Source organism: Peromyscus leucopus, chromosome 5 (assembly GCF_004664715.2).
Source record: "Peromyscus leucopus breed LL Stock chromosome 5, UCI_PerLeu_2.1, whole genome shotgun sequence".
Classification (NCBI taxonomy): domain Eukaryota; kingdom Metazoa; phylum Chordata; class Mammalia; order Rodentia; family Cricetidae; genus Peromyscus; species Peromyscus leucopus.
Genome location: NC_051067.1, coordinates 124,584,124 through 124,607,164, shown reverse-complemented (window position 1 = coordinate 124,607,164; position 23,041 = coordinate 124,584,124). Strand labels below are relative to the sequence as shown.

The window sequence follows — 23,041 nt, the reverse complement described above, 5'->3', positions numbered from 1 at the left end:
GGCAAAGCCACTGGTGCCCCGCTAGCCTTGCTGTGGCTCCCACTGCCACCCTACTGTTCTGTTCTTCCCGAACCCAACAGTAAGAGGCTGTAGGCCTTGGAGCACAAAGATAACACTGTGCCCACTACCACAAGCAGACTTCCTCCTAGACACTGTAGAAAAGAATAAAAATAGCAGGAGTACTGGGTGGGTGTTGCTGTCCTGAAGGATCTCATGCCACACTGCATATGGACCCAGGTTTTGGAAGGACACCTTCTGAGGCACCTTTCCATCCCACCAAGCCAAGCATGAACCTTTCATGCCAGCAGAGTACAAACCACACAAAGCTCTCTAGGAGACTACAAATCTTCTATTTTAAAATTAGGCACAATGTAAGTATCAGACTTAGCAGAAAGTTTGCTATGATCAAGTAAATTTCATAAACACCACCACTGAAGAAAACGTAGGCAATGACCAGCCAGAGGTAGGAAAAGAAAAGAAGCAACACACATGGGCCAAGTTCACGGCCAGGTGTAAGGAAAGATGAGTCCATCTGCTTAAGCCAAGAAGAAAGTTGGAGCGACTGAGGTCATTCCAGCACAGAGCCTGTGTTTGGTTTCGGTCTAAGTGAAACCAGTACCATGGAACCACCAGGGCAGATATCCGGGGCCAGGGCAGATCAGTAACAGTGGCGCCTGGGTTGGCACAGGAGCATTTTTCCCAGGATGGCCTGGGGAGCCTTGGCTCTTCCATACTTACCATCGTACTTTGTTGCAGGTCTGGGTGGCACCAAGTGGGGAACCAGCCACCATGGGGACCTGGATGGGACTGTGCTGTTTGTTGGTGACCAGGTCTAGCTTCTCTTCCAGAGATTTGCAAGTGGCCTCCAGAGCTTGCAGTTTGGCCTCGATGCTATCCAACCGCAAACATATCGTCTGGTTAATAGAGTACAGGAAAGACTGGAAGTGAAAACAGAAAAGCTTCAGAGAGGGTGTCTCACACTGCAAGGGGCAAGTCCATGGACCCTAAACAGCTGGCTCCTCACTCCACCCAATTTAGCCCTGGGTTAGGCCCAGGTATTCAGTGAGAAGCCCTGAGCAGTGCCTAGGTATTCAGTGAGAAGCCCAGCCCTCTGAATCAAACAAGACCCTTTTGCAATCTCACCTGCATTAAGGTCATGAAGTAATAAGCTTGTCACTGTGTTCATCAGTAGATTCACACGCTAAAACTACAAAATCTTTCTTATGATGACAGATTATACCTAACATCCAAACAGCCTGGAAAACTCTGCACACTCTCACATTGTATCCAGCCACGACAAAAAAAATGGCTCGACACAGGTATACGCCACTGAAATCTGGCAATGACCCCTTCCAAGGACCTTCTAAATAGCAAGCATGCCACCTAGTGGCCCACAAAAGGAGCAACTACCAAGTTGAAATAAGCCGGCAAGCAGCCATGTTTAAACACAAGAACATGCAGACCAGAGGGAAAGGCTTCATTCACTCCCTCAACTGCCAGTCCTGTCTGGAGCCCCCAGATGCATGACACACATAGGAATTCTACTGTGAAAGAGACCTCTAGGCCAGCATTCAGGGTGCTGATTAATGACAGGAAATGTAGGAATACGGCCAGCAACATCTGAAGAAAACAGAATGAGAAGGAGTCGACTGGAGGAGATGTGTAGCCTTTGGGACACATAAGAAGGAAGGTGCAAGCTGGCAAGAGTAGAGGCTCCAGCTCAGGCTGACCCTGGACCTCAGAACACAGGCAGTCAGAACAGCCTGCCTCTTAGCACCTAGTCCGAGCTCATGAGGGCCAGTCTCTTCTCATTTGAAAGGGAACTACAGAATACTATCAAATCACAACAGTTACAGTGGCATATAGCACATCACCAAAGTCTAGGTGCAGAAAAGCATGAATGCGTGGGTCCAGAGCACTCTGACCAGCCAACCTTGGCTCGCAAGAACTCTGAGCTTGCTTTATCCCCTGCTCTGTGCAGCAATTAGGAGCAGCCACAGAAATGTCCTACATACCCCAAACCCTTACATCTACCTCTGCTCATGGCAGCACAGCACCACCAGTAAGGAAAAGGTTCAAGAGAGGACCCTCCCCTGCTAACCACTCTCCACAGAAGCAAACACCAGGGCTGTGTGCCGGAGGAAACAAGCAGCAGCACTGGACTCATCTCCAAGGGTCCTGGTCATCACTGGAGGCAACGTCAACAGTGCAGGGAGATAGATGCATCATGAGCACTAAGTGGTGGACAGTTCTTGAGACAAGACCGTGGACCACTATTCTTTATAACTGGACAACATCAACTATTTGCCTTCCAAGTTCTTTTAATAGTTAAAACATTATTTTAACTCTGAATGAGAAATGTTCTGTCTAGAGTTTGGGTGAAAAAAAAATCACTATTACAGACTAACTAATGTCTCTAGCAAATCTACAAAGAAAGAGGGGAAATAATATGTTTTCCTAACACTGCTCCACAAGTGAGGATGACCACAAACAGCTCCGACCTGTCTGTTGAGTTACAGCTGCCAAAGTGGCATGTGAATGTCTTCCAATCCCATGACAACACATAGTTACATGTGACAGCATGCATGTGAAGTGTGCAGTTAACAGCACCACCAGAACCCAGACAGCTAGTTCCCTTTCCACTTGGTCTGTTTCTCTGTTTACAAATGTGATACAACTAGGGTCACACTTTACTTTGAAATATATTGCCGTCCTTCTGTCCACTGGTCTGAAGTTGGATTTCACTAAACAGATTTTTTTTTTTTTTTGGAGACAGGGTTTCTCTGTGTAGTCCTGGCTGTTCTGGAACTCACTCTGTAGACCAGGCTGGTCTTGAACTCATAGAAATCCACCTGCTTCTGCCTTCTGAGTGCTGGGATTAAAGGTGTGCATCATCACTCCTGGTCTGAGCAGATTTTTCAGTACCCCACTGCAACTGGCACTGCTTCTCCTGGTTACCAGAGTGAACTGAGCATCTCAAGCAGATGCCCTCGACACAGAGGAAGCATGTGGACAGGACTGCTATCACCAAGTTGCTGTTGTAACTTCTCCTGTGCTAATAACTTACCTCCAGTTCTGCAGACACTGAGTCCCAAATAAGCAAATCCAGAAGCAATTCACTGACTGACCGAGGGGCCTCCAACCCCAGCCAGCAAACCTCAGAACTCGGGGGGCCACAGCGACCCTCAGCACACAGAGGAAGACATCTCATTTGCCCTCCAATCTAATGCTTCCTCCTCTCCTCTTGCCAGGAACCTGGCCTGTGCTTTTATATAGCCTTTCGGTGGCATCTCCATGCTACAAGCCCAGGTCCTGACTGTGGCGTCATCTGGAAAAAGGGTCTTTGCAGATGTATTTAAATAAATGAGATCATCCAGGCTTGGGTGAGGATAGGCCTCAGACATAGACTTTAGTGACAAGGCTGGTACTACCTAGAGGTCACAGCACAGAAGAGGCAGGAAGAGCCTCCCCTGGAATTCCAGAAGGCATGGCCCTGCCACTCTAGGACTGCAAGAGGGTCAGTTCTGCTCTTCTAAGCCCAAGGCGACGGTAGAAAATTGACACAATGCACACAGGACCCAGATGGTACCTTTATAGAGGGATCCTGGCAATTGATCTCTAGTCGCTGGCGCTTCAAGGCAGGTTCATCATCATCTGTCACGACATGATTCTCCAAAACAACTGAAAAGCAACCACAGAGACAGAAACTAGAGTGAACATGGCGAGATTGTCAGGGCTCTTTACCACCACAGCCAAGCACAGTGCTGGCAGAAACAAGGCCCTCCCTCACCCCACAAAAACATCAGACCACCCAATCCATGCTCTCCAGAGTCCAGGAGACAACCCCACACTAAACCTTCATCCATGACTTCTTCCCAGCTTTTATTTAGTGTGTCTGCTGGCTAACCTATTGCAAAATCAAAAGCAACCTCACCTAGCCTTTGGTCCCAGGCCCACTCCCAACATGGGGCTGAGAGGCACATATGTACCAACAGTCACAATGTTCGCTGCATGTCATATATGCCCCAAACTAGCATAGCCAACATGGTGAGTTGTGTGGAAGCTGCAGCCACGCAAGAGTTGCCCACCAGCAGCTCCTGCTGACCTTTCAGGCCTGCTGTCAGATAAGCAAGGTAACCCCAATTTCAGCCTCTGCAGTACCACCCCAACTTCCTAATCTCATCGAAATGAAGTACAAAACAAGCTCAAAGAGGAGCCGTGCTCACTGTGACATGATCTCTGCAAACTGCACTTCTACTGACCTGTGCCATCTAGTCCTTTTCTCTACACAGGAGCAATCGTTCTCTCTCTCTCTCTCTCTCTCTCTCTCTCTCTCTCTCTCTCTCTCTCTCCCCCTCTCTTCTTCTTCTTCTTCTCTCTCTCTCTCCCTCTCCCTCCCTTCTTCTCTCCCTCCCTCTCTCCCTCTCAGCCTCCCTCCCTCCCTCCCCTCCCTCCTTCCCTCCCTCTCTGTATCTAAGTTTTTTGGTTTTTCAAGACAGGGTTTCTCTGTGTATCCCTGGCTGTCCCAGAACTTGCTCTGTAAACCAGGCTGGCCTCAAACTCACAGAGATCCGCCTGCCTCTGCCTCCGGAATGTTGGGATTAAAAGTGTGTGCCACCACTGCCCAGCTAACAATCATTTTTCTTAAGAAAATTTTTATTTATTTATTTATTTATTTATGTGTATATTATATTTTATTATTTATTTTTATTTATGTGTATACATCTATGTGGATTATGCCACATGTGTGGAAGTACCCTCAAAAGCCAGAAAAGGGCATCAGATCCCCTGGAGCTTGAGTTACAGGTGGTCATAAGCTGTCTAACATGAGAACAGAACTCAGGTCCTCTGGAAGAGGAAGAGCTCTCAATCTCTGAGCAACTGCTCTGGTCTGTCACAGATGACCTTCATAGATCTACTAATCTATGATTACAGAATTCCGAGGTCAATATTTTACTGACCTTTTATGCATGAATGTTTTCATTTCACTGCTTTAGTTTTTCTCACACCTCCTTGCCTAAAACAGGTAGGTGACACTGACTGCCTGTGCATTTCTCCAGACTCTGTGTGCTCACTCACACTGGAGAGGACACGATTCTACCATCTACAGATCTCTCTTAGCAACACACTGCATGCCTCTAGAGCGATGGCCTGAATTCCTTTTTGCAGAAATGAGTGTGTGCGCGCGCGCGCGCACAAAGGTTTTTTACAGATGATGCTCCCCATAAGTCTTAAATTCAGATTATCACTCTTGTAGAGTCTCCTTAAAATAGAGACTTGGCTAAGGTTTCAAAACGGTTATGCTTTTACTATCATAAAGAAAACAGCTGGCCTTAGCTGAAGTTAGGGGTATCTGTTTTCAAGCAGTCAGTATAGGAATGAGGTAATATGGTTTTTCTGGAAAACCTGTTAGTGTCTTACCAAAATGTTACATGCACACAGCAGCTCTACTCTGGGACCTAACCCTGCAAAAATATTCACCCAGATGCATGTGCAAGAAAGATCTTCCCCACCAGACTCCACAAAGAAGAGAAGCAGTGCACAGCACGTCAAACAGCATCTGGGGAGGTAATAAACTAGGGTAAGCCTGTGGAGAGAATGCCACAGTCACTGAAGAACTGTGTTTACCAGCCCTCCAGAGTAAATCTGCATGGCCCACTGCAGCATCAAGTTGCACACAGGAGGTGTGGTGAATGAAGTAAGGGCCAAGGTGCCACACATGGCAGGAACATCAGATGGCATCATGGAATAGGTGACAAGTTCTCAAGGGAAAAGGGTGCTGCACTGCTGAAGCAGACCTGGGGGCCAGGATGGAGGAGCAAGAAGGTGGTGTATGTATGTGTGTGTGTATGTGTGTATGTGTGTATGTGTATGTGTGTGTGTGTGGGTGTGTGTGTGTTCACAGCACTGCTTACATCCCATGATTTGAGTTTTCACACAGAGCTAACATCACTGTTACGTCTGCTTTACTGAGGGAACAAAGTCCAGCAGAGTGGTTTTTGATACTGGAAAAACAGAGAGAGCAACAGTTCATCTTCTGTCTCACAGCTCTACCTGGGTGGTCAGGACTCAGGTCTTCCACTGCAATCTGAACCACATCCGCCAGGTCCTGTTCTGACATCATCCAGAACACAAGAAGAGGGGTACACCAATAAGCAAGAATCCAAAGGTCGCGAGGTATGGGCTTTCTGTCACCTGCAAAACAAATGCCAAGAACCACAAGGGAAGATTAGTGGTCACAGTGCAGAACAGATAGATCCCTAGCCCTGTGCAGCCAGGGGTCTCAGAAGTCTGCAGGTGCCTCACTACAGGGCTCCACATGTTTCCTGCGCACTCAGAAATGCTCAGAAACACAAATAGCTAGCTGGTTTTATTTCCTTTAAAGAACAAAGTGAAGAGATGGCCCCAGCTGAGCCTCGCTTCCCCACTCACTCCTCATGTCACCTCCAAGCACCCCTTCCTAAGCAGGTCTGGAGCCCTCGCGTCAAGCCTAGCATCTCCAGTGGGCCTCAGCTGCCTACAGGAGCACTCTGTCAATCACGACCTGTGACCCATGGTTCCTCAGCCTCCTCGGTGACTATCACATCCCAGTGAACCAACCAGTGTCATAGCTGCATGGCCCTCCAGACACCCCGCCCGCAAGAACTCCTAGCAGATCCATCTGTGACTTTCTTCTAGCTCCTGTGATGCTTTGATTAAGCCGCCAGAAAACGTACTCTCCAACATGAAACTGAGGCCAGGTCCATCAACACAGAGCTAAATACACAGCTGCAAATGAACAAGTTACAGAAAGACCAAGATAGACTGTAGTTAAAAGTTTTCCTGGTACTGCCCAGCTCGCAGTCACAACAAATCTCTCTCACTCTCTCACCTGCCAGTCCCACAAAATATTACCACAATAGACAGAACTCAAAAGTAAACAAATATGACAGGTAGAGTCCAAACAACAACAGGAAAATAAATAGGAACACAGGGAGTAAAAAAAGTACAGGGATATTCAAAACTGCAATACAGAAAGCAGGTGAAGAAGACCCAAAAGTGTACTGGGAAACAACAGGAGCAAGCCAGGGCAATGAAACAGATCTCAGGACTGTTACCCCAGAGTCTCCTGGGGGTGGGGCACAGCTAAGCAATAACAAGCACACAGCCTTAGGTTCCACAGCCAGGACAGGAAGAATGGGAGGGGCTCCTGAAAGTGGAAGTGGGGCTAGGCATTGCTGAAACCACTTATTAAAAAGGGTACATTAAAAAAAAAAAAAAAAGAGGTACACCAGACACCTAGAGGGAAAAGAATTTTCCCTTATACATCCAAGCAAAAGACTAAATGGCTTACAACACAAAGAGAATTCAATCAAACCAGGCAAAAGAAAATGGATCAAAATATTTAAGACACCATGAGAGGGGCTGAGCAGTTAAAAGTACTGCTCCTCCAGAGAACCCCAGTTCCATCCCCAGTACCTACATGGCAACTCCTAACCATCTTCAGCTTCAACTCTAGGGGGTCTGACACCAACTTCTGGCCTCTCATGGCACTGCGTGCACATAACAGACAGGCATACATGCAGACAAAATACTCATACATACAATCAAATAATAAAATGATACTATGAGAAAGAAATGTGAGCCAAGAATTTTATATCTAAACAAAAATCACCATCAAGTCTAAATAAAGGCAGCAAATTTGATTCACATAAAGTATCTTGGAACAGCACCCCTATACACAAACCCATTGTAAAGAATCTGCAAAAGGCCAGGCAGAGGTGGCGTGTGCTTTAATCCCAGGGCTGGGAGGCAGAGGCAGGCGGATCTCTGAGAGTTTGAGATCAGCCTGGTCTACAGAGTGAGTTCCAGGACAGCCAGGGCTATACAGAGAAACCCTGTCTCAAAAAAACAAAAACAAATAAATAGAGAATCTATTAAAAAAAAAAAAAAAAAAAAAAAAACTTCAGAAAACCAAAATCAGTAGAAGAGACAGTCAGCTGAGGGTACTGGGCACTGTGAGGAAGACTGGGAGAGGGAGGAGGGCCCTTTGCGCCCCACCCCCACTAATAACAACTGTTTCAAACAGGAGAACACAACTACAAAATACATGATAACTGTCTTCAGTAACTGTTGCAAGGGGCACTGGAGTCCCCTGCAGATAGCTGAGGATGTCTTGGTCAACACTAACTACTTACAGCACTCCAATCCTGCTGCACATTCCTGAGAGTGGAGAAGCAGACACAGTGGTGATCCAGTTTATGTCTGGGTACCGTCTGAACAGGAAGGGCAAACGTGGATGGGGTATATGTTGCCACACTCTGCCCTGTCCAGGGATAGGCAGGGCAGTGGTGGCAGTGGGCCCTGCAGCAGTGTGTGTCTCTGGAGCCTGGCTGTGCTGCTGAAGATCCAGTCCTCAGCAGAAGGAAACCAGACTCTTTGAAGAAACGGGTCAGTACATATTCCAGGCAAGAACCACACAAGCTGAGCCTGGACTTGTCAGACCACATGTAAGACTGTGAAAAGCACTGGGCTCCCATCTTAAGGAGGCAGCCATCAAGACTTCTAGTAAGGACACCACAAACACTGCTAGGCTCAATCTCCAGGACACCCGGACCAAGGAGCTACTCTGGGCAAACAAGAAAAAGCTGGCAGTCACTAAGTGTAACAGTTGCAGTGAGTTGAAGAGACCCTTGAAATTCATGACCTTTGTTCCTCACCAGTACTTTGGGTGCCAGGGTCTCACCTTGCTAGAAATGAGATAGACAAAAGAAAAAAAGAAAGAAAGAGAGAGAGGAAGGAAGGAGGGAGGGAGGGAGGGAGGGAGGGAGGGAGGGAGGGAGGGAGGGAGGGAGAGAGAGAGAGAGAGAGAGAGAGAGAGAGAGAGAGAGAGAGAGAGAAAGAGAGAAAGAGAGAAAGAGAGAAAGAGAGAAAGAAGAAAGTTGTGTTGTCCTGCACCACTGCTGACACATCTAATTAACACAGTAACAGGAGGGATCATGGGGGGCGAGGTGTCTGTAGGAAATTAAAGTAGACTTTAAAAGTTGACAAAACTAAGGACTGGGCAGAAACTAAACAACAGTTAAAGTCTGGCCGTGCAATGGCGAGATGTGTGAGTGACACCCGCAGAACACTGATGCAACAACCATCAGCACAAGTCACCACACCCTAACATGCCATTTTGTTTGCATTTGATTTCATCAAAAGGGTTCTTTAAGGGAAAACTGAAACTAGGAAAAATAATACTTGCTACACATAGGCCAATTCTTTCTTACACAGCAATAGCAAAGACTAGGAAATCTGAAACTGAGCATAAGAAATCAGTGTCACAAAAAAAAAAAAAAGCCAAAACATGGACAGATGCTCCACCTGCTGGGTAACTGAAAACATACACATCATCTGACAAGGCTTTGAGCCCAATAGCTTGCAGGGGCCTTGAGTAATCTCCTTGGACACAGGAACCTTCCATACTGTGTGAAGTACACATACCGTGTGAAGATGCACTCAAAAAGAACCACAGTGGAACCCAAGCTGGAGTCTTTAGCAGCAGCAGTGGGATACCATGCACTGTGCAAGGAGTGGCTCTGAGCATTGCTCTCTGGGAGCAGAAACAGAAGGGAAGGGGACAGAATAGAAATGCACAGCATATGCAGTCTAGAGACTCAATGGCCTGAGATAGATGGGAGGAAAGACCACTCTATTTCTCCTCTTCCTGCCGTATTCTGCCTCTAAAATATGTTTCTAAAAAGTGATCAGATTCGCCTTTAATCCCAGCACTCGGGAGGCAGAGCCAGGCGGATCTCTGTGAGTTCGAGGCCAGCCTGGGCTACCAAGTGAGCTCCAGGAAAGGCGCAAAGCTACACAGAGAAACCCTGTCTCGAAAAACCAAAAAAAAAAAAAAAAAGTGATCAGATACACACATTGACAGCATCGGGGTAACACCAGGACATCACTATCCCAACTCCAATCAGTTCTGCTGTCTTCGATGTCAGCCTGAGGACTGTCCCAGAGCCTGGGGTCAGGTGCAGCTCCCCTAGGTGAGGTAGAATAGCCCTGGAACTCTGTGCCCACAGCTTCCCAAGGTTTCTAAGGAGGAACTGGAAGTATAGAGCGGCAATGGCTGAGAGATAATGTACCTCATGCCATACAGAAAGCCTGTCTTCTCGCTTCCAAATTGAGAAGCAAAGACTATTGAAGGGGTAAGCATTAGCTCTGGGCACAGGCAACAGTCCTAAAGGCGACCAGCCAAATTCAGCACTAGATTGAACACAGTCCAGGTTCTAGCAAACCCAAAGAACTGGAAATGCACCATAGAGCCTTTTCCAGGAAAATGCACACACACACAGGCAAATCTTTGCCATTTTCAAGGCTGCACAGATACTAGAATCACCAGTACGCCTACCTTAGTATCTCAGGGCAGATGGCCACCGGACAGACTCACCTTCCCAGCTTCACCTGCAGCAAGTGCAGTTACAAGGCCTCTCCAACCCATGGCCCACAAGCCACATCCACCCCAGGAGAGCAATAATGCTGCCCAATACAAAATCATTAGTCTACTTAACACAGCAAGGTTTTGTTTGGGGGAGGTTTACTTGACTACATGGCTTTGGTGTATAAACTTCATAGATGACAATGTCTGTCACAATGTCAAAAGACTGGACACTCCTACAAGTCCACCCAAGGAAACACAGGTGTGGAAGCCTCTGGGAACCCTCAAGAGAGAACTGGCCTACAGCCTTGGCCTTCTCCAGGCCCAAACATGGAAACCCAGGAAGAGCAAAGAGCTAGAAGGGAGGAGCCAGCTCCCGACATATGTGGAGCTCCCCCCGTTCCTAAGCCACCTGCTATGGACAACCTTGTGAGAAAGTAAGATAACCGCCTGGTCTAAACCTGCTTACTCTGGCCCTGTAGCCTACTCACAACGGCCCCACCTCACAGATTCCATAAGCAGTCCCTGCCTCTCCTAAGGGGCCAATGGCAGCATCTTCGTGCTTTTAAAAGCTCTGCGAGTGGCTTAAGAAACACTCTGAACTGGCCATAAAACCCTGAACCCTGACCTCCTCCAAATGAGGACACCACTGCCCACTTAGCTGCTAATCCAAATGCTTCTGTTGCCAGGATAAAAACATTTAAAATTCTGCTAACAGGGAAAGTTTTGATAGAAAAAACTAGGGCAAGAAGCCCAAGAAAACTGGAACAGAGAGTGGTACGTGCAGTTGCCATTTTGGCAAATTAGCTTTGCCGTTTCTCAGAAGGCCTGGGGAGTATCCAGTCCTAATGTAATAAAGCAGCTGGACTAAGACTAATGTTCAATAAAGACTCAGAATGCAATTACCAGTTAGAGTCCTGGAGCTCCCATGGTGCACGTGGAAAGAGGGCAGTCCACCAAAGACACAACCCAAGCGCTCAGCAGGGGTACAGGAAGATGAGGGGTGGCTCAGCCACATGTTAACATGGAAGAAGGATTTAATCATGCCACCCCAATACACCACAGGAAGGAACACCAGTGGAAAGTTCCAGGTCAGCGTGTAGGAGGACAGCCGTTCCCTCCACTGGAACTGCATGTGTACGTCTTTCTACGCCTATGGGAGGCACACAGCAGTACACGGGGCTTTGAGATAGGACATTTCAAACCTAAGGGGAGGCAGAGATCCAGGGTCTCCTTCCCCTTGGATTCTGCACTCTAAATTGTTTACTTTCCACATGACTTATTTGTATTATTTACTGCTTGCCAGTGACACAGTTTTTCTAGGTCAGAGTAATTCGGTGCACAGAATTAACACAAGCATCAAATCACAACGACACCTGAGACATTCTTCCCCAATGCTGGGTCTTAAACCCAGAGCCCCAAGCCACTAATCTAGCAATCCAGCGAGGCCTTCTTTAATCCATCCCACTTAGCCCTCTACCTTATCCTCCCCCACCCCCGACTCCTCAGACCTCCTCTCTGCACCTTGATTGAACTCCTCAGAACTCCTGGACTAGCAAGTCACACTTCCTTCACTCCCTCCAGCCAGAGCTCCACAGACAACCTTGCTTTCCTGCCCCACTCCCAGGGCCCCTCCAGGGTGCCAAGTGCTCTAGGGCACTCAGTGAAGTCGCTCTACTTCCTGCCTCCTTGCACTGTTTCTGAGCTCCTCTCCTCCGAGTTTCACGGTCCTCCTTCCTACCAGGCTGCTCCAGCTCCAGGGCTCTGGCTTCTCTCCCACAAGGCTCTCCACATGCCACACACCAGCCTCCCAAGGACTACCCCACTTCCTGCAGAACTCTTCCCCCTGGGCCACTGTTCTTCCATCTCAGCCCGCTCCCTATCAACTCGCTGCCAGGACACCCAGGGCAGGGCCTTCTGCTCAATGGGCACTGCAGGCCTGGTACTCAGCCAAAAGTCTCACACATCTAGCTGACGCTGCAGCACTCTCCCAGCTCGGCCTCACGAAGCACCAGCACAGGCCGTTGGACATCTCTTTTAGGATATTAACTCCAGGTACCGATCACAGTCTTCCCAATGTCTCAACTGTCAGCAGTAGCCCATGTTATCCAGCTGCTTGGACCAAAGCCTCATGCCTGGGTGGTTCTTCCATGCCATCCTATAGATTCTGGCTCCAGCTTTGCATGCACTGAGGCATCACCTAACACCTGGATTCATGTGCAGTTAGTTCCCCAGGGTTCTCCACCTTCTGCTCCAGAGCTCTTAACAGCAACTCAAGGGCCACATCACAGACAAGATTTCCCTGGCTCATTAACATGCTGCAAAGGCATGAGGACAGCTTGTGTGCCCTCGGCAGATAGCTACACACCAGCAGCATCCCTATTGGGCTCTCTTCCTGGCTCACTCACTGGACCTATCCAGTCACCCACCTCCACCCCCAGCTCATAAGGAACAGCCCCAGTCTAGGCCCTTCCAGCCAGAATTCTAGTGGCCCCTTGCCCCTTTCCCACATGTTCTCACGGGTTCCTCAGTGACACTAAGTCATTCCTAAAGGACCAGCACCCACCTTTTCAGTCCCATCCTGCCTTGTGGATGAGCATTTTCCTCTGGCTTACTATATTTCTTAAATATCTGTTTTGCTTAAGCATCTGCCTCCCATGCCCTGCTGAAAGCTGAGCCCCAGTGGAGCATTTGAGCAGCCTGCACACAGCCTGGCCCATGCTGCACCCAGTATATATGCCTGCAAAGGGCCCAATGGAAGGCACTGTGCTCATGCCAGACACAGATCCCAATGACATCAGCATTGCCACTGAGAAGCCACTGGTAAGAACCCCATTTACCCTGAGCTGGCCAGTGCAGACGCGACACTGTAGAGATGTCACACTGTGTCTCATTAATACATACAATTGTGTCAGCACCATAAAAATTAAGTTTATCACATTTCAGTAAAAACTAAAGCCAGGCATGGTGGCACACACCTGTAATCCCAGCACTTGGGAGGCAGAGGTAGGCAGATGCATGAATTCAAGTCCACCCTGGTCTACATGACAAGTTCCAGGCAAGCCAGGGCTGCATTATGGAGTTATGTTTCAAATACACCACACACACACACACACACACACACACACACACACACAAAATTAAATTAAATTAAAAATGATGGACTAAGGTCTTCTGTGTTCTGTCGTGCCTGTGTTCTGGTCTCCACAGGACTGCACTACAGTTAACTACATAAACTCAACTGCTTAGCTATATGTGAGGGACAAACTGACTGTCAATGGACCAGTCAGTGCCTGCCACAGTCAGCAATGAAGAATAGTGACTGATTATTTAACTACAAACATTTTTAAATTTTCAAATATTTGCAGCATCCATAAAAGAAAACTATAAGTATTAAAACAAGAATTTTTAAAATCTATTTCGGGGAAGCTGAGATGGAAGAATAAATTCAAGGTCTACTGGGCTAAAACCCTGTCTTGCTGGGCAGTGGTGGTGCACAACTTTAAAACCACTCAAGAGGCAGAACCAGGTGGATCTCTGTGAATTTAGGCCAGCCTGGTCTACAGAGTGAGATCCAGGACAGGAACCAAAACTACACTGAAAAACTTGTCTCGAAAAACCAAAAATTAATTTTTTAAAAAAATAGCTAATTAATGGCTTGATCTGTTTGGGAGGCATCTAGGCAGTGGTACCAGGTCCTGTGCTCATTGCATGAGTTGGCTGTTTGAAACCTGGGACTTATGCAGGGACGCTTGGCTCAATCTGGGAAGAGGGGACTGGACCTGCGTGGACTGAGTCTACCAGGTTGATCTCAGTCCTCGGGGAAGGCTTTGCCCTGGAAGAGGTGGAAATGGGGGGTAGGCTGGGGGGAAGGGGAGGGGGCAGGAAGAGGGAGAACAAGGGAATCCATGGCTGTTATGTAGAACTGAATGGTATTGTAAAATAAAATAAAAGGAAAAAAATGTTCATTAAATATAAAAAAAATAGCTAATTAAAAAAAAAACTGTCTAAAATATAGAGGACTGGGGTTATAGCTCAGTGGTGAGGTGTGGGTTTAATCACCAGCACAGGATGGGGTGAGGGGGGTACACAACACTACTTACAAGTATAAAGCTTCAGCCGGGCGTTGGTGGCGCACGCCTTTAATCCCAGCACTCGGGAGGCAGAGCCAGGCGGATCTCTGTGAGTTCGAGGCCAGCCTGGGCTACCAAGTGAGCTCCAGGAAAGGCGCAAAGCTACGCAGAGAAACCCTGTCTCGAAAAACCAAAAAAAAAAAAAAAAAAAAAAAAAAAGTATAAAGCTTCATTTTAGGGGGAAAGGTTAAAAAAGGAAACACTACCGAGTATCAGCTCTCGTGACATGAAAAAATAATGAAGGCAGCAAGAAAAAAGGACAGCAAAGACTCACTGCACTCCAGCACACTCCCCACTGCGATGCTTGGTCAAGGCATGAACCACATCATACAGGATGTCCAAATGGCCTCTTTCCTGTCAGCCTCGAGGACAGGCATCTCAGAGCTGTTTCTTACATCAAGCCTCTCTAGGAGCCCTCACGCCACATCTGGCTTGGTGTGGTTATTTCCACAGGAAGCAGGACAGAGAGCCAGACACACAGCCCTGCACTGGAAAGACACGCCAGTCACCAGATGCCTGTCCAGCAGTGTGTCTACCAAGCCCACTGCTCATGCCACCAGTGAAAAGCCTAGCGTGTTCCTGATGTGTCTGAAGGGGCTGTGGAACGCATCTACGGCTTGTCTGGCCTCACTTTATAGAAGAAAAAGTATGCTTCACTGTTGGCAAAAAGCCATAAGGCCAGGAGCAGCCCTTAGCAAGTACAAGTGAAGAGCAGATGTAGACAGGACACAGTGTGTGTGGAAAAGGTACTCAGAACTACTGCAGGTGTGGAAAGAACGGATTCTAGGCCCCAAGTCCCACAGTGTTCCCAATGTACTGCTTTGCGCTAGGAGACTTCAGAGTCCATGAGAGTTGGAATGCCAAGTCCACAGTGCCATAAAAATCAGGATACAGACAGACAGTGATACACACTTTCAATTACATCACTTGGGATGCAGAGGCAGGTGGATGTCTGTGAGTCAAGGCCAGACTGGTCAACATACATAGCAAATTCTAGGTTGCCTAGGCTACACAGTGACTGTCTCAAAAACTAAACTAATTAAATTAGGACAGCAAGTGTCACTTCTTGTCCCCTTAAAGAAGTAGCAAAGTGGTACTCAGGCAGCCAAGTCTACAGGAACATGGAAACTACTGAGGCATCAATGATTACCCCTGTCTTTTCAAGACACAGGAGCACTAACAAAAACACAAAACAAAAAAATCCAAAAGCCAGGAGGTTAGCAACAGGATTCATTTTATTAACTAAAGCACATGGGAAGGTTCAGCTTGCTTCTTCCCCAAAACACATCTGACCTGGAGTATAAAAAGAGGAGATGAGGGCTGAGGAGATGTCTCAGGTGGTAAAGTGCTTGTCGTACATACATGAGGACCTGGGTTTAGATCCTCAGCACCCACAGAAAGGCCCCTAGGGCTGGTGAGGCAGGGGCAGATCTCCAGAGCTTACCTGGCCAGTCAGTCTAACCAAAGTAATAAGCTCCAGGTTCAGTGAGAAACACCGACTCAGAACACAAGACAGACCGAGGGAGGACACCCAGTAGTTATCTCTGCCATTCACATGCATGCACGCACGCCACAGACAGAATAAGGGAGTTGAAACTGAGTTAGAAAATAGCAGTCAGACTACAAGTGATGGTCAGTTGTGAGGAAAACAGAGAAGGCAAGAACTACTTCTTCCAGGGGTCCTGCCCTACCCTTGGAAAAATATAGGCAGCACTGTTTTTGAGATAGAGCCTCTAAAAAATGTTTCAAGTTAAAACTAGGAAAGAACAAATAGACCTGAGTCAGGTCACGTCTTTCCTAGGTTGATAATGACTGGTTCAATGTGTCACTTTCTCACACTTGCCCCCACACAAATACCTCATCAAACAAGTCCATAGGAGCCGGAGAGATAGCTGGCTGAGGAAGGCCCACAAACACTATACCACCCACAGACCTGCCCAGCCAAAACACAAGCGGACAACAAGCCTCAACCAGAAAATGATTTCTGTCTCGATGGTTTTCTCCGAGGCAGTGGACTACAGGCTAGATGTGTGACGGTGCCAGACAGTCTTCTGGACACAAAGGCATAGCTAAAGATGATCTTAAGAAAGCCAAGCCGGCGGTGGTGGCGCACGCCTTTAATCCCAGCACTCGGGAGGCAGAGCCAGGCGGATCTCTGTGAGTTCGAGGCCAGCCTGGGCTACCAAGTGAGTCCCAGGAAAGGTGCAAAGCTACACAGAGAAACCCTGTCTCGAAAAACCAAAAAAAAAAAAAAAAAGAAAGCCAAATACCAGGGCAGACATAGTGGTTCAGCCTTTAATCACAGCAATCAGGCAGCAGAGGCAAGCAGACCTCTGTGAGTTTAAGACCAGTCAGGCCTACATAGCAAGTTCCAGGCCATCCAGAGCTACATAATGAGACTTTGTCTCAATACATAAATATTCAGGAAAAAGAGAGAAAGAAACCCAAGTACCTAGGAGATGGAAGGTTCCACTTAAGTGTGTGGCCAGTCAGGTCCTAAACACTACACTCATGGGCACAACCCCACTGAAGGGTGAAACGGCTGGTGTGCTGGGAGGCGGCAGCAGCTCTGACCTTTGGGTTTAGGACCTCCTGCAACACCACATTTGCTACCATATCAGAATATGTTTGGATATTGTGTTATTTCTTTTAAAATAAGTCATTGAAAATTTATCTTTCCTCTTTCAAGGCAAAGTTTCTCTGTATAGCCCTGGCTGTCCTGGAACTCACTCTATAGACCAGCCTGGCCTCAAACTCTGAGGTTTGCTTGCCTCTTCCTCCTGAGAGTTGGAATTAAATGCATGCACCACCACCACCCAACTGAAAATTTATTTTTTATATACTTATTAACATTTTAATGAAAAAGAACTACAATTTCCAAAATAACAAAGGCGTCATGAGAAGTGACAATGTCTTGCCCTTTTATAGACTTGCTAACCTCCAGGCTACAGCTGCATTCTACAGATCCTACTCGTAGCCTGGCAGAACTTCAGCCAGCCTAATAGGGAGATGCAGCTAGAAATGGGAGAGAAATTTAACAGCTTTTGCACACAGCTGTGGATATACTCCTTTGCAGTGACCCTAAAACTCAGCATTTGCTTTAGTTCTTTTGTTTGTTTGTTTGTTTGTTTGTTTGTTTGTTTTTCAAGACAGGGTTTCTCTGTGTAGTTTTGTGCCTTTCCTGGAACTCACTCTGTAGCCCAGGCTGGCCTCGAACTCACAGAGATCCGCCTGGCTCTGCCTCCCGAGTGCTGGGATTAAAGGAGTGTGCCACCACCGCCCAGCTTGCTTTAGTTCTTAAGTCTAACTGCAACCTGCCACCCCTGGAAACTTTGCACCTGATATCCTCAAAACCCACTAATCTGTTCTGCTTGCCAAGTGGGTTTCAGAGGCAAGTGTAAGCTTCCATTTTTCATTCAGAAAGTCCTACCTACTCCCTAAGGTATACGCAGCCTATAGATGCTATTCATGATATACAACGATACTAAAAGCATTGTGCCAGGCATGGTCAAGCAGGCTCATAATCCTAGCACTCAGATGACTGAGCAGGAAGATCCCAAGGTTAGCTTGGGCTATGTTTTGAAACCCTATCTCCAAATAAATAAACAAAACCTCTTGTGTGTTAACATTAGCACTGACTCCTCTTGGAAGGAACTGTTGGGCTCACAGCAGTAAATACAGCTTCCTAAAACTTCCAATCCCACTTGACAACTCAATTTGTATCACTGATAACAGCCTCCTTAGGAGTGACAGGCTTTGTACATTTTGTAAGAAAACCATGTTGGTCAGGCTTTCTTTTGTGGTGGTCCATGAGAAAGCAGCTTGTTCAGCTTACAGCTTCCATTACTACAGGGGGTATCCTGGGAACAATCCCAGTATGCAAATGCTCTCATCTGTCCATGTCATCAGTGTTAAGATGAAGTGAGTACTAACGGCTTTACTGCAACATTAGAACAATCATTTAAAAACATATATTTCTATTCCTTTTAATTGTGTGTGTGCATGCCCTTCCTGTGGGAATATGCACATGAGTGCAGGTGCCCTCAAAGACTAGAGGCATCAGATCTCCTAGAACTGGAGTTACTGACAGTTGTCAGCCGCCTGACGGGGGTAATGAGAACTGACTTGGGATCTCTGGAACATCAGCAAGTGCTCTTAACCATTAAGCCATCTCTCTAGCCCATCAAGGACATTCTTGGGTAAAAATATGACATTTGATGTTCCACTGTCTTGCAGAGAACACAAGAACACAGCATGGTGCCACAGGCCTGACTTGTGTTCAAGCACCAGCCATCTTCCCCACCACCAATTCTGCACCATCAGTCCAAATGTTGACACAGAAAAAGATAAACAACTTCTCATCATTCTCTTGGCCTCACAGCTGTCCCGGAGGCTGTAGGCCATCCTGATAACCACAGCACTTGAAGGCACGGACACTGAATCAACCTCCATCTCTGCCTATCTCTTCCCCTGTGCCTTCTTTACCCAGCATTTCATCTGATCCAGGCTGCAGTACTCAGAGTGTCCATTCCAGAACTTCGAGTCAAGTTCTCCTCAATTACCACTAGCTCTTCCCAACTTTGCTGCTCAAGGGGGACCACCATCCCACAGCTCCTTGGGAAGGAAGCCTGCAGGAGCTGGACATTCTGGGCATGCTCCCTTCAACAGCCTAAGGTACCCTCCTTATGGTTCTTCTCAGCATCCCTTCTCTGCTCACACGCTACCCAAGGTCATCAACTGCCAAGGGCCCTGGTTCCAACACAAGTCACACCTCCATGGCATACCTTGATGGCAGACTTGGTGTGCCTCCCAAACCATGCATGACTGAACAGGAACTGTACCTGTCGGCAGCTTCTGATCGCTGCTTGTCCCACAAGCCCATACCAGCTCCTTCAAAGGCTCCATTCACCCACATCATTAGCTTTCCATAGCTCTGAGTGGCTCCAGCCCTTCCAGTTGGCCTACCTATGACCTCAGCCTATTCCTCACTCACAAACTTCATAGAGGCCACACAGTGGCAAACCAAGGCCCACAGAGCAGGTCCAGCTCCTACCGGTTTCTGTGTAACCCATGAGCCAAAAGTTATCTTACATTTAAAACAATTAAGGGGAAAAATTTAAATAACTACTGTAGTTTGGGATATAAAAATTAGATGAAATTCAAATTTCAGCCCCCATATATGGTTTCACTGGAGCACACAGTACCCATTGTGTTTATGCTATCTGCTGCTTCTGCCATACAGCACATCCAAGAGCTGCTGGGCTGCGCCCAACCGCTGGCACCCTGCTCTCCAGCATCTAACCTGCAATAGGCAGGGGTGTTTGCACACTGGGCTCACCAACAGGGGGGCCTACTGCAAGGTTATTAGTCACATTTCCACAAATTATGAACAGCCTGGATTAGAGAAGAACAGACCACAGTTCATACTGTTACCTTGAACCATGGCTTTTAGAATCAGTGACCTGGACCAAAGAGATGCTACTTGATGGCTATTATCTGCACCTACTTAACCAACAGAACCACCTCCACATACTTCAAACTTTGACTACAGGGCCCAACGTACACGTTCATCTCTACTACATAAGCCTACACTCCAGGCATTAATACCAACCTGAGCCACAGCAACTGTATTCTTCTGCTGTATGCTCTATAATGCTAGTGCACTGAGTTGAAGCTAGACCAAAGCAAACACTCATATATCTGGCCAGACATGGTGGACTACACCTTTAGTCCCAGTACTCTAGAGGCAGAGGCAGGCAGATCTCTGGAATTTTAAGGCTAGCCTGGTCTATATGGTGAGTTCCATGAGTTCCAGGCCAGCTAAGGCTACATAGTGAGAACATTGCCCCGCCCCCCAAAAAAAAAAGAAAAAAAAAAACAGGATCAGATCTGAGAAGCTCAAATGAGCAAGCAGGATGTACACACACAGCACGTGTAAGAATAAGACACTCAATGGGTGGTGGTGGTGGTGGTGGTGGTGGTGGTGGTGGTGGTGGTGGTGGTGGCGGCGGCGGCTCATGCCTTTAATCCCAGCACTTGGGAGGCAGAGGCAGATAAACAACTCTGAGTTCAAGGCCAACCTGGTCTACAGAGCAAGTTCTAAGACAGCCAGGCCTACAGAGAAACCCTGTCTCAAAAAAACAAACAAAACAAAAACAACTAAAAAACCAAGATACTCTAGCTTGGAGACCCCATCTCAATAGTAGTGTCTTTATTAAACCAGAACATGTCCCATGCCAGAACCTGTATATAATATGCCACTGACTGATCACTCCAAACACATGGCAATGGCCAAAGATGGTGAACCAGGACACAGCTTTTCCCTGCTTTACAACAGAGCAGGGTATCCTGGACCAAGTACACTCCAGGGCATCTTACCTACAAGGCTCTCACAGGTCCCAACCCCACCAAAAGCTACCAGGTATCTGGATGGAGTGCTCCAGTGACCATGAGTAAAGGAAGGTGACTAGAACGCTTTTCATCAATTTCAGCTATGGTAGCAACATACAGCAAGAATCTGTTTGCCTCACAAGAAAACTTGTTGCAGTAAAAAGAATTACTTAGGGTTAGCAAGACAGCTCAGCAGGTAAGTACTTGCCACAAAGCCTGAGTTCCCATACTTGAATTCCACACGATGGAAGAAGCTCCTGAAAGTTGTTCTTTGACGTGTATCTACACACACATGTGCACACACAGAGTTAAAATTTGAAAAACAAGTTACTCAGAATCATGTATGTGGTGCATGCCTATAACCCCAGCACTGAGGCTAAAGAGGGGGCTGTGGCAAGTTGGTCTATACGGAGGCCAATTTGGTCTATACAGAGTTCCAAGCCAGGCAGGGATACAGACAGAAAGACTTTCTTCTAATAAACAAAATTAAAAAAAATTTAAAAAAAACCTTAAAAACCCAAATCCACTCATCTTTCTGCCTTTGGGACATTTTCTTTTCTTTACCATAATCTTCAGGATGAAGAGACTGCATACACCAATGAACAGTCCAGCTCTGAGCTGCAGGGACTTTCCAGAAACCACGCTACCCAGCCTAAGAGGATATATGGGCACTAGAGTCCAGGCTCCTTCACCTTTCAATTAATGAAACAGAAGACATGGAAAGGCCATGCTCTCAGTTCATGAAAGTCACCCTGCATTTGTACTTAACAGTCAGATTAGGCAGACTTCAACCCTGTGGCCTCTGCCACCAGGCTCCCCTGAATCTTCCCAGGTCTCAAAAGGAAATGGCCATTCCAAGTCAGCAATGAATGTATAGACTCTGTATTTTTCTGAGCTTATACTCTGTAGAATGAAGGCCCCAGTGTAGGATTATACAAGGTTTAGCAAAAACCCAGGAAAACCACATCCAACACAGGAGCCATTCACATCCACATCAACACACAGGAATCTTTTTGCAATTAAAGACATTACTGGGATAATCAGTCAAATGTAAGATCTAGTGTTTAAGCAGCAGAAATGAAAACCCCTGATGTGATAACTGCACTGAAGTTGTAGAAGAGAATTCCCATGTTTTTAAAAGTTGTTATTTAAGTATAGAAAGCTCAAGGGACCCCATGATGCAAGTAAACTTGTCTTCTCTGAGAGTGGACACCTGAAAACACAGGTGGAAACTACACAGCCCTTTCCTGGGACTAGTTAAAGCAAATATCCCAACGCTGTTCCTGTTCAAAAGACCTCGGGCTTTTCAAACTACAAAAGCTGTGATGGAAAAGGGTGGCCCTCCAGGTTTGAAATGATAGGAAAATGTGGTCTCCAGATCTGAAGTGATAGGAAAGGGTGGTCCCTGGGTCTGAAGGTGACTGTAAGTCACATTCTGAAAAGCTATCCCTGATGTATTCATCTTTCCAGAATAAACTCTAATCCTTGAAGAACTTGACAGTGCCAGGGCCAAATAGACAGTAGCTTCCTCCTTATACTTGCTGCTCAAGTCAGCAGGTGAGAGCCTGGACCCAGATGCACCCCAAAGAGCCATTGCAACAGGTGGCACATAGCCAAAGCCTGAGTGTAATACTGATCAGCACATTAGAGGACACCTATACCCCAAATGTCCCCACTGCCAATCCATTCCCACCCTAGCCTGTGTCCAACTTGTATCAACATTTTGTGGATGACATAGGCCTCACAAACCACAACCCCAGACCAAAGGCAACCACTGTCTGCCTCTGGAGTGTAGATAATTTCCTGGGAAACATATACACTCAACTTCTGATGTGCAAGATGGAGTTGACCAGTGAAGAGAGACAACAAAGCCAGACATAAATTCTTATCTGCCTATAACAGAAAGATCCCAGGCTTTGAGTTGGGGTTCCACCAGTATTTAATGACACTTCAAACCACTAGGAGCCTGAGAAATAGCAGGACAGGTGCTGGCACACCTCTAAAACTGTGAACCTCTAAAGAGGCAGGGCTCTTTCAGCTCCTCCTCTACTTCCTATTGGAGGGATCCCTATGGGGATGAGAGAAGAAATGATGTATCTCCACGAGGCAA

At 47.1% G+C, this 23,041-nt stretch overlaps 1 protein-coding gene across 8 annotated transcripts in view; it reads right to left on the bottom strand.

Annotated features, from left to right (window-relative positions):
- The window catches only part of LOC114700960 (BTG3 associated nuclear protein), a 76,568-nt gene that overhangs the window by 47,617 nt on the left and 5,910 nt on the right, over positions 1 to 23,041 (bottom strand). For 7 of the 8 annotated variants that reach the window (XM_028880824.2, XM_028880827.2, XM_028880831.2 and 4 more), the window contains exons 2-4: positions 6,055 to 6,195; positions 3,590 to 3,681; positions 739 to 938 (exon numbers count right to left, since the gene is read on the bottom strand). In XM_028880824.2, the coding sequence (XP_028736657.1) occupies positions 739 to 938; positions 3,590 to 3,681; positions 6,055 to 6,124 (362 nt within the window). In that variant the 5' untranslated portion in view covers positions 6,125 to 6,195. Of the gene's footprint in view, positions 1 to 738; positions 939 to 3,589; positions 3,682 to 6,054; positions 6,196 to 8,177; positions 8,707 to 23,041 lie in introns of those variants that run through there. The other variant, XM_028880826.2, reaches the window with a different exon arrangement.